The following is a 14,813-nucleotide window of genomic DNA, read 5'->3' as shown; positions in this document are numbered from 1 at the left end:
GGTACAAAAAGGAAAAGCTGAAGGTAGAAGATGGAAAAAGGATTTTATACTAAGCAATTAAAAGCATTTATTGTTAATACTAGCAGCAGAAAGAATAATGAAGGACTTATTTTGCACAACATTTCCAGAACTGTTTCAAGAAACATCATTTTGTAATAGCTCTTTGGAAAACTACCCTCACCTTTAATGCTGCTTGGCTGTGCATTATAACTGTCAGTATTTCCACAACAATAAAATGCTCTAAGTTAAGTCTTTCAGAAAGATTTCTCATGAGAAGTTAGAAAGTATTGATTTTGGTTGTCACAGAACTAGCCGTGATGTTGTTTCAGAAAAGTATCACAAATACAATCATTATAATCATAGCATGTGGTGAAACAAATGCAACTCAGTTTAAAACCAAATGCTCAAGTTAGAAAACAGTTCCCAAGGAATGTTTGGTTTGAGATCCCTCAAATGCCAACAGATACAAGATGAATAGGCAGCCAGTCTGTTTTCAGCATTCTCTAAGGGATGCTGATGCACAGCAGGTTGGCACAGATGCCCCAGGCAATTCTCATCTTGTTTCAGCAGACTATCCCACATCTGAATGTTTCAAGCCTGCAGCAGAACTGGGGACCAAAGCCAAAGAGTAGCTCATTGGCAGAAGAGTTCCTGCCATCCACAGGTGATACAGTTAGCTGCAGACAGAGCAAAGGGTTCCTCTACAGCACAGCTAAGATCAGGTAGGTACCATACATTCTTAAGTGCCACACTGGTTTATTGGTAGGGTTTTGATGGCAGATGTCAGGTGAAGGCAGCTCAGCTAGCTTCAGAAAACTTCCAATTCTGCTGGCTTCACGTGCCTGTCAATTTTCGTAGTGTCTATCAAGCAATATCGCCTGCACCAGCTGAAGAGATAACTTTAAGCAAGCAGAAGCAGAGTACAGCCAGCTCAACCAGTGGAGGAAGCAGTCTAAACTTTGCACCATTCATAGCAGATCGAACAGGGAGTCAGGACTTCAGACACTGCACACTCCAAATGTGGGCATATATCACCTTTAGAAACCTAGAACAACTCTTTTTTTCTTTTTTTTTTTTTTAAGAGATAGTTCTTCATGTGAGATTCACATTAACATAACATTTATCAGCCATAAAGAATATGGCAATCTTATCTACTTTGAGTCATTCCAGTGAAGTACTTAGCAGTATAGAGCCTTAGAGATGAACTAAACTGAAAGCACAGAAATGAGACATCATGGCTAGGCCAGTTAAATATCATATAATAAGCACCTGGCACAGAATTCACTGAACAGTTATGCTATCTCTGTCAGGTATTCTTGATAGACTACAGACAAGCAGGTACTACACACACACACTTTGAAGTCACCTAAAACAGTACCAGCATAATGCCACAGTGGAGGAAAAATATATTAGAGTCAAATGATAAAGACATAGATGAAATGGCCTCATTGGAGTGCCAGAGAGCTACATCCACAACGAAGTGGGACCAAGCACCTTTTTTGGCATATCCAGCCATCTCTGTGTATGAGAGAAAACAGAAGACTTTAAACACTGCTCAGCTTTACAGTTTCACCAACACTCATGTGTTTCAGCTAAAATCCTGACCTGAAAAGACTGATTTTACATTTGCAGAGCTCCCTCAGACCTCATGCCCTATGCCTTTATGACAGCACTGCAAACCTCACTTTCAACTCCCAGGAATTCATTCCTAAATGAATGGTTAATTAAGTTACATGCAAATTTCATTCCTGTGATATTCCAAACCCAGTTGCAAGGCATCACACACTGCAAAAGCCAAGTTAAAAATTAAGGCAATTTTAGTTACATGAACAAACAATTCCTTCAGCCCATTCAAGCTACTGAAAACATCTCCTTCAGATTGTCTTAACATACAAAAGAACAATTTTGATTTCCCAAGCGGAAATCTTAGAAGGCAAGTTCCAGCATAAAAATGTTTTATTAAGCAAACTGTGATAACCCCTAAAATCACAGTGATATAACAATGACAATATTAGCATACAGTGGAAATAGTATTAACTTACTGAGACATGAAAAATACAACTATTTTCCTTCCTTTCCTTTGATAGTCCTACATAAAAGTAAAAAGCACATCTGCATCAGTAACATCCTGCACCTCTACTGAGCACAAAGTTGATTCTGTAAGGATTCCTGCCAGTGTTTCATCACTCAGCACTGGCTGGGATCTTCAAATGTCCTTATACTGGCATGGAAAGTTGAGTGAAATATGTTATCAGATAAAATTCCTAAATATAGAAAGCCAGCTTTATGAAGATGGGTAAATCTGCACAGTACTTTAAAAGTACATGAAGTAAGTGTCTCTGTAACTTGGTTACTGCAATTACATTTAAGACAGTAGCATTGCTGTAATGATCTTTCCATATAAATCAAGATATCAAAGCCATTGTTAAAGAATCTCTGCTATAATTCCACACTTACTGTCCTCCCTTTGTATGACAAAAGTTTTAAAGAAAGGCCATTCAAAAGACCAAGACAGACAGACCTCTTATCCCAGTGGAAAAAGCCTTTCCCAGAGGTAACAAGTTTCAAAAGTTCAAAGCCATTTCCTCAACTGTAACTAACCATTTCATCTTTCCTCTCCCGTCAAGTTATGAAACAACGTATCTGGACCACTTAATTTTTAGATGGATTTGGGGAGATTTTTGCGGTTCAAGTACTATTCAAAAGACACTTATATGGAAGAATAATAATATTTAATTAATAAGAAATCCTAAAGAGTACAAATATCAGAAGTAGGTTACAATTAACATTGAAATGCCTTCTGCGTTGGGAATCCAGTAAATTACTTCCTACTCTTGAACTCCCTCTTCAGCTGTCCTCTTTTACAGCACAGTGGGAGCTCCTCTTGGACTTTCAGGCCAAGCAGCAGCCCACGCCAGAGATCTCACTCCTGCACAGTGCTAAGTACCTGTGTCAGAACCACCAGTGTTCATTTTACAAGATTAATGGTGCAGTGCCAGCGAGGATTTGTTTAAAAAAAAAAAAAAAAATGGTTACAATGTTAAGAAACATGAGCTGGAGACATGAGTCACTTTTGCCATTCCTCAGTCTCACAGCAGGTTACATAAAGAGATGTTTTCCAACAAAACAGTTTGCCATTATCTCCAGAGTTCAGACAACCCCACTGTCGATTTTCATGAACTGTAATAGGAAATTAGCAAAAAAAATGACCTAATAAATACAGTGAACAACAAACTTGGTTCAAGTTTATGAGACTACTTCATTTATAACCTGTAGCGGATCACAAAAGTCCAGCTTAATATGATTGTCCTGTTTCTACTGTTGTCTTCAAACACATTCAGTTCTATTGCTTGCTATTTCTTATAAGCAGCAGAGAACACATGTTAATGATTTACATCCTATTTCTAAAATCATGTAGGACTCTACTACTTGGAGGTTGTTTTCACAGACGTATCATATTTGCTAGTAAAATTTCTAAACTGACCAACATCCAGTGTGCTGGAGAGTAGATTTTCATTTGGATAGTTTTCACAATGGACTGAAAGTTGAGTTTCAATCATGAACTCCAAAATATTTCTGAATATTTGATGAGTGATCAGCAAGTGATCACTGTTCTATATACATTCTTCTTTTTTAAAGTACAGAGACACTGTTAGAAACATCCTTTTTGAACTGCTTTTAGTGACTATTCACGATCGAGAGCAACACAGTGAAGTGCACTAGACTAGCAAAAACTTTTAATAAGTTTTCTTACCTTATCTGCCATTATCATGGAGGCTCCACCATGAATTCCAAGAATTGGGATAGAAGTCTGAGATGAAATAAAATCCAAAATCTGAGCTACTGCCTCCTGATCAGTATCATCTCCAAAAACCACTCCATGGATCTTGGTGCCTGACATCAAGTCACAAACATGTGTTATGATGCTCTTAGGGTCAGTCTGGTTCACCAGAAGGGTCACTACATTGACATCAACAGTCAGGTCTGCTGACATTTCCCTGGTCCAGAGAGCTCTGATATCTCTCTCGTTGATAGACTTGGTCCTTCCCAGAATCACTGCAATGTTCAGGATGGGGTAACTTTTGTCTGCTCCTTGAACAAGATCCAAAGGTGCCAGAAGAGCTTGAAGTACCAGGAGAGCACAGCCAATTTTCTTCATCTTTGCCAGCTTTATCCCCTGTAAAAGCAATCACGTGCATGAGAAAAACAACAGAGAGAAAAATAATATATACTGCATATCTCCAGCGAAGGTTTTAAACAGAAAGGTGATGGACACAAAGCAAACTTCAGCAGCTTTTTACAATGCATCCTTCACCTTAGTTTCAATTCAAGTCTCTCATAACCCCTCAAAAAGCTGGCTTGCCAATGACAGTATTACAACTGGGCTCCCGCAAGCAAGGGGAAAAAAAAAAAAATAAGAAAGAAAATGAAAGAAAGAAAGAAAGAAAGTAGCACAAATCCAGAGGAAAGATTCATTAAAATTCTTCCTGGATGGCAAACAAAATTGAGAGGACTAACATCATCAGAAAAAGATATTATCATCCCTCTCTTTAAGACATTGCTGTCCTAAAACAGGTTAAAACACAGAAATATTTTTTTCCTTTGCTCGGAACATCTAGTTAAAATGCATTCACAGTCTATCAGGAAGAAGTGCTTTAGCTTGGAGTGAGTCAGATGTCTGCTGGAAACCCTAGTCCATATACACCATACATCTCACAGCATTCCGGGACCATGCTGGTTTATTTCTGAAGATCTCTCCTAGACAGCTGCTGCTCAAGCACAGTCTACTGCATTCCTGGAACAGATTCAGAAGCACAGTATTCTATTCTAATTCTTCTCCCTCCTCTTACGTGGCATTCACTTGAGCATCTCAGAACTGCTGATCTCAGACACAAAGTTGTCACTGGTGTTGAAGGGGAGGGAGTTCCAAAAATGAGCATCACTGCATTGGTTTACTTCATGTCTTCACTGAATCTCTGTAGGGGGCTGAATATAGACAGAGTAGGATGGGGAGAGGGATGAGCCACAGAAATGATCTGAACTAGCTGAAGGAGGGAGAAGAGGGAGAGCAGGTCTGACTCTCCAAGGTCTCCCTCTGTTTCTGTGCCCCGGGGAATTTCCACCCCCATAACTAGCTCTCTGCTAGCTGCAAGAGAGGAGTCCCAGTGATACATAAAGCCAACCTTGTTGCAAAGCACCAAGCAGAAGACACCAGCAGGGCTGCCCAACCAGGGGTGGCATTTTTCAGCTCTCCCTTCTCATCCTGCCAGCTCTTACACTCATCCTCAGTTATAGTCCTTTCCTGCTGAAATACAGGGCATATCACTACCTCCTTTGGGGCAGACAAGGAGACAAGCACTTTGAGAGGCCGTTTAACTGCCAGCCGGTGCTTCTGCTTCCTAAGGCATTGCACTGTGGGCCCGGTTCCCTCCGCCGCAGCACCAGGGGTGGCACGGGGAACGGGAGAAAGACACGAACGTACACGCCCGCAGACATGAGGGCCTCTTTCAGACCCCAAGACATAGCACATATAAAGACAAACAGCGCACACGGGTCCTCTTTCCCCTACGAGGGCTGCCGGTACCGGGCGGCAGCGCACGGGCAGCGACCCCGGCTCCTCCGCAGCGGCGGGCAGCGGCGCGATGGCGCGATGGCGCCCCCTGGCGGCCGCGAAGCGCCGTCCCACGTACCCAGAGCCTCAGGAGACGGAGCGGCGACGGGTGCCGGTGGTGCCGGTGCGGCGGGTGCCGGTGGTGCCGGTGCTGGTGCAGGGCATGCCGCGGCCGCGGGCATGTCGCGCCCCTCGATGCCCGGGCTCAGGGGCAGTCTGCGCGCCGCTGGCCGCACGCGTGATCCCCGCCGCAGCCTGCGAGCGACATCGCATCCCGGGAGGGCAGCTAGGAGAGGGAGACAGGCAAAAGGGGGCTGGGGACGGCGGGACGGGACGGAAGCACGAAGGGGATAAGAAGAGACGATGAAAAGCCGTTAGTCAGGGTGCCGATTTGTCAGGGGGGGGAAGTATATTTCAGTCTTGCGTGACGTGCGAAAAGAACTGAAATGACTAGACTGAAAAGTTCCCCCTTCCCGCCCTCACTTGGACATGAATGCGAGCTCTTTCCTAACAGCAGCGCCCGAGAGCTAGGAGCCATGCGGGAAATGTCCCTCATCCTATCCAGGTCAGGAAAACCCTGCGCTCCCAACTGTCCGCTTGCTTGCCCGAGAAATGCACAGGTTTGAGCTCTAAGGGAACAGACACCCAGCCGGGAAAGAGCAGCCAGAAGCAAACTAATTCACATGATCAAGGACAGGAGTTTTCTTGACAGGTTCAAAACAGGCATAATCTGGAAAACCGCTAAATCGGTGTGGGATAAAGCTCTTTTTGATCTTGTAACGGAACGGATTCATTCTCAGTTTATCACAAACAAACCCAGGGAGACACACTCTAGCAGATCCCTCCACGAAAAGCTCGGATTGCTTTGATTTTTCATTCACTATTTCCAATAAATATGCATAAAGATACTTCTCCAAGCAACCCCAGTTAAATGTAGGACGCGGGCGCGTCATGCAAAGGCAAGCGGTATTCCCTGGCTGGTCCTAGGTACTGACTACAAACTAAGAGCCGAGCATGGAACCGGAGAGCCGGCACCGCGGACATCCCTGCGCGGCTCCCGCTGCCTCCGAACCCACTCTCAAATGCCAGGCGCGCATTCGTGCTCCCCGAAAAGGCAATACTTACTGCAGTCTCCCTCCACATAGTTCCAGTTTAAAGATCCTCAAAGTCATTTCAGTAGATTCCTTTGCCAACAACGAAATGGAAAATAGGTGCCTTAATGCCGGGATTTCATCCTGCAACTTGTTCCCACCGCAGTAAATACAAGCCCGGCAGGTCTTTACCGCTTGGAAGCCCGCATCATCAAGTTTTAGCAGAGCCATTGGGACTGGGATTCGCTCGTTACTTTTGGAAGGAAGCACTGCAGCGTCTTCATCGTTTTGTGTTTTTCCTCCTCCCTCCTTTTGGCTCTTAGAGGGCAATTGCGACCCCGCTGCAGCAGTTGCCCAGGAGGGCAGGCTCGGAGCCCCCGCGCTCCTCTCCGCCTCTCGGAAGCGGCGGGGACCGGCAGCGCCGATTGTGAGGGTGCGGCGGGATCCACCCGCCGCGCGGGGCCGCCTGTGCGCGCTCCGGCTCCGCGCCGCTCCGCCGCCCCCAGCCAGCCGCCCCCGGCCCAGCCCCGCCACCCCCGCAGGGGCGAAGCGCACGAGCGCCTTGTCACGCCGCGGCCAGCCGCGGACACTCGGAGGCTCCCCCTACCCCACGGTTCTGCTTCCACAAGCACGGGCGACCGAGACAGAGCCGGCGGTCGGGGGAGGAGGTGTCAGGCCTGGGTCACAGGGACCACAGCAGGTCTGGGGCAGGAGAGCACTTCCCACGCTAGCAGCCCCAGCGAGAGGCTGGTGGAAATCCCCGAGTATTCTCCTTTCCCTTGATGCAGGGGCTGTCAAACAGAAATCCCTGCCGTGGGCTCAGGGGAATGAATGTGGAGCAGCAGCTTCCACACTAAAAGCAGCCCTAAAGGCTTCAAGCTGCAGCCAACATAAGAAAAAATGCTCTGTAGAAGTTAGCTCCATCTGGGCATCCTCACTGCTCCATCCCCCACTTGAAAGCACAGCGCCCATTTCTCCATCTTCCACTCATCCAGCACAGCCCTGGTGTCAGACCCACCTTGCTGTTGAGCAGCTTTTTCCTCCTTGCCCAGACCATAGACCACCACTACCTTCCTCTACTGCACCTCCTCCCTTGCTCCATCACTCTTGTGCTTTCCCCTCTCCGCCACCCCGATCCAGCTGCCACAACTTATTTGATTTTGCATGAATGAATATACCAGCTAACTACCACAGCAGTGATGTCCTCTGTTGCGCTCCATCCTTTACAATCAGACGTATTACTACACTGAATACTTCAGAGTAAGCAACCCACACATTGCAACAGAACCACTCAATGAGACACCAGTGCCAGACAAAACCTTTGGGTTCAAACACCATAATGCCAAAAGTCCACTCACTGAAGTTTGCTTTTCACTAAATGAGGACACAAAAGGGAGAGAACCCACTCCCAAAGACATACAAAATAATGTGCTGACTTCATTGCTCTTGACAATCTCCTTAAAATTTTCCAATAGGTCTATGCCTTGCCCCCACCCCACCTTTGGAAGATCTCATCTCCTAACTATGAGATTGCTCCCTTAGACATTACATTAGTCTAGGCAAAGCAATTAGGCAGCTACAAATGCCTAGCTACTTTGTTTTAAGTCTGATGTTTTCATACATATTTGCATTTTACCCTTGATGCACATTTTTCTCCTGTAAATAGTACAGTGATATTTATTGTGGTTACTGGAGATGAGGTTGCACCTCCATCCTTCTGTAAGGGTGTAATCATTCAGTAGATTTATTGAAACAGCAGCAAAACCAGGGATTCAACATCCTGAGAATGAAATTCACAATGGTGAAAAAAAAGTGTGGCTCAAACATCAGAATATGAAAAGTGACGTGGTGTCTTTAGAAAATACACAGCACACAAGATGCAATACACTGAAGTTAGTGATCTGAAAGACCAATACAAGAAACAGCCACATTTTCTAACTTTGTCTATACAAGTGTCACTAATCGAAGGTTAGATGCACTTCAGCATTATTTTCAATATTTTTCCTCAATTACTTTATAAGAGCTGCTGACATATCACCTTAGGCTGCTATTTTAATAGACATCCATAGTCCATTTCTAGGTAAATTTGCACAGTTCAAGATTAAAGAGAAGAGCTGTAAACATGGTAAGAAGTCAACTTCAGCAGCACAAATAAGAAAAAAAATTTGCATTTAAGTGTCTAACTTACCCTTGTAATTTGTGTGTAAAAAGGGAATGCTGTCTTCAAAAGCAGGGTAACAAACACTAACATCTCTGCATTTGGGAGATTAAGTTACAAATACAGTATTTTTATGGAGAACATTTATTCTGAAAGGCATATTGATTGATACATAAGTGATTGCTTTCTCCACACAAACAGCTGTACACTCAGCTAAAAGAAGCTACACTCAGCTAAAAGAAGCTACAACATAAGTTTGAGAAGTTTGGAATCCTGCACTTCCAAGGATATTTTACAGCTGGGGTTTTCCTACTTCCTGCCTTCTATGTAAACCTGCATTTAGAAGTCAGAAACCTTCTTCTTACTCAGTCCCTTCCACAGCAATATTAAATTACAGAAAGGTTTCCCTTGCCTGAGAATAACCTGCTGCAGAGAACACTCATCAACAGAAACAGAGCAGCCAAATTATGAGGTATAAGAACTGCTTCTAAAGAGGCAAGAGGCAGTGGGGTCTAATGGTCTGGCACAAGGGAGATTTCTCTCTCTGTTACCCACTTATTAGTGACACTGTCTATTACTTTCTCACCATTTGCTTTACTTCACCAGCTGTAAAATGGTTATAGACATGTTAGACAGCTAAATTAAAAGCCAGATTTAACCCCCAGATTCAGGAAAACTTCTCCATCACTTTCCTCTTGCTCTTAGAGCAGTGTAAAGGTTAGTCACTCTTTTTGAAAAGAAATTGATCTCATGGAATGATACCAAATTTAGCCAAGGAAAATTCATCAACACATTAGATATCAAATTATTGTCACCATTTTCAGAACAAGTAGTCTTTGTTGAAAAAGTTTAAGACACAATTCAAGAAATCTCTAAACCAAATTGCAGGTCTACTCAGTAATCCTTCCTACATGGAAAAACCATTGCTAAATACTTCCTATGTATTGTAAAACAAAATGGTACAAAAACATTACAGGTAACCAGCCAGGGTAAGGCAGAGAGGCTTTCTTAGAATTTATTCCAACTTTAGATATGCTTCTAGTTCCAGCAATGAACCTCTCTTGCATTTTGGGAATGATGCTGTAACCAGTAACAATGTATTTGAATCTTATCTGCCACAAATATCTGAATTTCATACACCCTGAGAAATCCCTCCAGCAAGAATCAAAAGTGACAAAGTCAGTTTCAGTATCACATAGGAGCAAGTCTGAAATGAAACCTTTTTACCCAGTAAGAAGTTAATGCACAAAAAACAAGGATACAGTAACATAAACTTACACTTCAGGGACAGCAAACTTGCATACATGATAAAGGTAAAAATTGGGGAAAGCTCAATTGTTTTCAAACTTACTAAAACATTCGGTCACAGATGGCCCTCTTATTGAAAACTGGCTTAGCTCCTCATTTGGCAGTGTCCTTTCTTGCACAATTTACCAAGTCATGCATGAAATGATGGCCTTAAGCTACTCTCAGTTTTGCAAAGGACATGAGCTGGCTGCCACAATAGAAAAGGAGGCACCATCACTGAACAGAGCTTGAGGCTGTTATAGCACTGCTGCTTCTCTGCAAACAATTCCCAGCAGAGAAGGAAGACCCCAGGGTCTTCAGCCAGAGTTCCTTCTTCTCACCTTACTGTCAAGGAGCAGTTATTCAAAATTCACCAAGATTGCCTTTGCCTCATATCAAATCAATCTTCAGCTTTATTTCCAAACTCTGCTATGCAGTTCCCAGAGGGAATCTCTTCCTCTGGAAAATCACCAAATTAGTCAAATTTAACTCTGAGGGTCGACCCAGAATTTCACCATGGACTCTGTACTTTTTAATTAAAGCTGCTCTATTAACAAAGAAATCTGTCCCAGCAATGCAGACCTGTGATAACTGTGTCGCTGAACAATCCCATTGCACATCCAATTCCCTGCACAAGGACTAGGCTTCAGGGATTCAAATCAGGTGCAAATACCTTAAGACTGCTTCTCTTCTTCCCTCCATTCAGAAATTGTGAAATACCAGTATATTTGTAATAAAACCTCCTAGGAACACCCAAGAGAACACCTGACCATTGCATAGCCAGTACAACATAGAACACTAAAGGAGCAGAAAACAGTTGCCATTATTTATTTGGGACTTTGGCTCCTATGATCTGCTAATCTTCATTGAATTCAGTAAAAGTGACAAGTCTTTATAAAAGAGATTGTTTAAAAACATTATTTTAAGTCTTCTCTTCACTCACCCCCCGGGCCATATAAATCAGTCTCTTCTGTATCTAATGGGCCTCTTAGCCAAGCAGGTACTAGCGTGTATCAGTCTATCTAAGGGTTGCTCAGATTCTTGAGGTGGATAATGACAGAAGCAATTTAGCTCTTGCCACACATGGAACATCCTCTGTGTTTTGTGGTGGTCTACATTTATACATATTTGATATACCTGAAGCAAAGCCCCCATGTATGTAGCTGGTGTGTTTTCAAAAGTTTTACCAGAGATTTGTTTTAAGTCAGAGGTTACTATCACTTTGATCACAGTATCACCAAGGTTGGAAGAGACCTCCAAGATCATCGAGTCCAACCTTTCACCACCAACCTCATGACTAGACCATGGCACCAAGCACCATATCCAATCCTCTCTTGAACACCTTTAGGGATGGTGACTCAACCACCTCCCTGGGCAGTCCATTCCAATGACAAATGACTCTCTCCATGAAGAACTTTCTCCTCACCTCAAGCCTAAACTTCCCCTGATGCAGCTTGAGACTGTGTCGCCTTGTTCTTGTGCTGGTTGCTAGAGAGAAGAGACCAACCCCTTCCTGGCTACAACCACCTTTCAGGTAGTTGTAGAGAGCAGTGAGGTCACCCCTGAGCCTCCTCTTCTCCAGGCTAAACAATCCCAGCTCCCTCAGCCTCTCCTCATAGGGCTTGTGCTCAAGGCCTCTCACCAGCCTTGTTGCCCTTCTCTGGACACGTTCAAGTGTCTCCATATCCTTCCTAAACTGAGGGGCCCAGAACTGGACACAGTACTCAAGGTGTGGCCTAACCAATGCAGAGTACAGGGGCACAATGACTTCCCTGCTCCTGCTGGCCATACTATTCCTAATGCAGGCCAGGATGCCATTGGCCTTCTTGGCCACCTGGACACACTGCTGGCTCATGTTTAGGCAGCTGTCAATCAGCACCCCCAGGTCCCTCTCTGTTTGGGAGCTCTCCAGCCACTCCAACCCCAGCCTGTAGCTCTGCATGGGGTTGCCGTGGCCAAAGTGCAGCACCCGGCACTTGGACTTGTTGAGTGCCATCCCGTTGGACTCCGCCCATCTGTCCAGTCAGTCGAGGTCCCTCTGCAGAGCCCTTCTACCCTCTGACCAACATCTGCTCCCAACTTGGTGTCAACTGCAAATTTGCTGATGACTGTCTCAATCCCCTTATCCAGATCATCAATGAAGATATTAAAGAGGATGGGGCCCAGCACTGATCCCTGGGGGATGCCACTGATCTTCTGAGAAAATAATATATTCTAAAGCCTAACCCCTTGAATAAGTACACATGCATTAGGTATTCAAGGGGTGGACAGATTTCTTAGGTTTGAAAATATCAGAAAAAGAATGCCATATGAATCATGAAGATCACAGAATGTTAGAGGTTGCAAGGGACCTCCAGAGATCATCCAGTCCAAAACCCCTGCCAAAGCAGGATCACTCAAGGCAGGCTGCACAGGAACACATCCAGGCAGGTTTTTTTAAGTCTCCAGAGAAGGAGACTCCACAACCTTTCTTGGCAGCCAGTTCCAATGTTCCATCACCCTCACAGTAAAGAAGTGACTCCAGACTTAACAGCCCCAGTTTTCTCAATCACTCTTCATAGGAGAGATGTTAAAATCTTGCAATCATCCCCATAGCTCTCCATTGGACACTCTCCAGCAGATCCCTGTCTCTCTTAAACAGGACAGCCCAAAACGGGACACAGTATTCCAGGTGTACCAGGGCAGAGATAAGGGGGAGGACATACTTTTCTTGCTGCACCCCAGGATGCGGTTGGCCCTCTAGGCCACAAGGGCACATTTCTGCCCTAATGGACTTGCTGTCCACTAGGATAGTTGAGCTACTTACCTTACCGATATTAGTATTGCTTCTAAAGCAAACTTTCATGGAATATCCTGAAGTTATTTCACTTAAAATTTGATTCAACACAAAGAAAATTACTACTTATGACTGATAGGAGACAGCAGCGACCTCTCACACATTGTTCACTGGTGGTACTTGTTTGCTAAAAGAAAGCTGTACTGAGTGGGAAGCACCAAGATGCCTACACTGCATCTGCTTCTCAGTGCTTCACTAAGCAAATTTTTGCTTAGGGAGTTGAGACTTTTCTAAATTCAGAAAATCAAATTTAGTAAAGGTCAATGGAAGCTTCTTATCAACACAAAGTTACCTCAGCTCCAGCTGGAAGATATTTTTAAGATGAGTAGTATTTTGCTCCTTGCGTCCAACCCATTTCTCGATTGTAGGCACTAGCTCTATTAAAACTAGGTGCTAAAGGCTTATGAGACATCTGAGCCAGCAGGAATAGATCCAAGATAGAAAAATCCCCCTTGGACTTAAATTACAGTTCCACATGATGAGTCAGAGCCTTCTGTTACCTATTTCTGCCATACATGTAATGTGGCTTTTGTTCATATACAGGAATGCTCTTGAGCCACTCAAATATTAGTTTTCATTAAAGTGCAGTTGTCAAGGTTCTACTTTTTGCCTTTAGTCTGCTCTTGCTGCAGTCCAAGTAACTTCATTTTCTGCTTCCTATAGAAAGAAAGCCCATTGCTTTTCCCCACCCAAGGAAAATTCTGGGCTGCAGTCGTCTCTACACTAACTGTGATTATTAGTAGATCTAATTAGCTTCTTTCTACTGCATTTTCAAACCTTGCATGGCTTAATCTCACTGGTGGGAACAACGAATAAAATAAAGGGGCTTTAAATAAAATAGCATATTAAAACACATTTGTCTCCTACCTAAAATGCAGGTTTAGCTCACCCAGATGACCACATTTCTAGGAAGTGATATACAAACCAATTATTCCTATAGTTCTGGAATGTTCCCCTAAGAAAGGCAAATGGCATTTTACCTACCTCTAAACTTTTGTCTGACTGACTGTAGCTCTTAAGACTGAAAGAACTGGCTTCTGCTTCTTATGGCAGGGAAAGTCAAGTTGGATAGAAGAAGGAAGGAATTCAAGGAATGTCTTGACATTGCTAGAAATAGAGAAATTGTTTGCTTTCCTGCCTACCTCCAAGCTAACTCTTACATCATTAACTCTTATGAGCAGACATGGCTGTTACTTGTCATGGTTTCTATACCGTGGAAAGTTACAGGTTTAAAGAGGCCTTTTCCCAGAAAAGCTGTTGTTGACAATCTTGCTCTTTCCTCCTGCCCTAAATGGACACACAAAAAAATAATTCATTCCTGTGTGAGCTTCACAAAGAGAGGTCAAGGACTGTGCAGGCTTATTTCTAGCTGTTATACATCTTTACTTCTCAAACCTCAAAGGTCACACTACTGCTTTAAACACTTGATTGAGGATGGGAAGCTCCTAGCTCTTCGTGTGTCACACAATACAATTCTATGTTGCTTTGAAAAAGAAGTCAAGTTCAGAGGTTGAGTTTTACATGAATCCTGTACTGGGGAGCCTCAGTTACACCAGGGAGCATACTGCTGACCACAACCTTTCCTTGCAATATTGCTACAACGTGATCTTCACAAGCTGGTTCAGCGTTCAAGACAGTTTTGTTCCCGTTCAATGATGTAAATCACTTCACTAAGATTTGTGTCATTTTGTAGGTTTTGTATTTGATCACAGACACCTAAATGCATTTTATTTTTAAAACACACATAGATGCATCCTTTCTGATAAACTTTGTTAAGATAGCCATCATGACACAGAAGCTGAGAACAAAACAAAAGTAGCATTTTTTCAA

General features: G+C 43.7%; 1 protein-coding gene across 3 annotated transcripts in view; it reads right to left on the bottom strand.

Moving 5' to 3' along the window:
• Positions 1–7,390, bottom strand: part of GRIN2A (glutamate ionotropic receptor NMDA type subunit 2A) — a 175,738-nt gene extending 168,348 nt beyond the window's left edge. For all 3 annotated transcript variants that reach the window (XM_054180626.1, XM_054180627.1, XM_054180625.1), the window contains exons 1-3: positions 6,737–7,390; positions 5,691–5,925; positions 3,755–4,177 (exon numbers count right to left, since the gene is read on the bottom strand). In XM_054180626.1, coding sequence (XP_054036601.1) covers positions 3,755–4,159 — 405 coding nt within the window. In that variant the 5' untranslated portion in view covers positions 4,160–4,177; positions 5,691–5,925; positions 6,737–7,390. The remainder of the gene's footprint in view (positions 1–3,754; positions 4,178–5,690; positions 5,926–6,736) is intronic.
• Between the last annotated feature and the right edge of the window lie 7,423 nt (positions 7,391–14,813).

The sequence above is a fragment of the Dryobates pubescens genome, chromosome 4 (genome assembly GCF_014839835.1).
Source record: "Dryobates pubescens isolate bDryPub1 chromosome 4, bDryPub1.pri, whole genome shotgun sequence".
NCBI lineage: Eukaryota > Metazoa > Chordata > Aves > Piciformes > Picidae > Dryobates > Dryobates pubescens.
The sequence above is the reverse complement of the archived record's forward strand: the minus strand, read 5'-3'. Positions and strand labels throughout refer to the sequence as shown.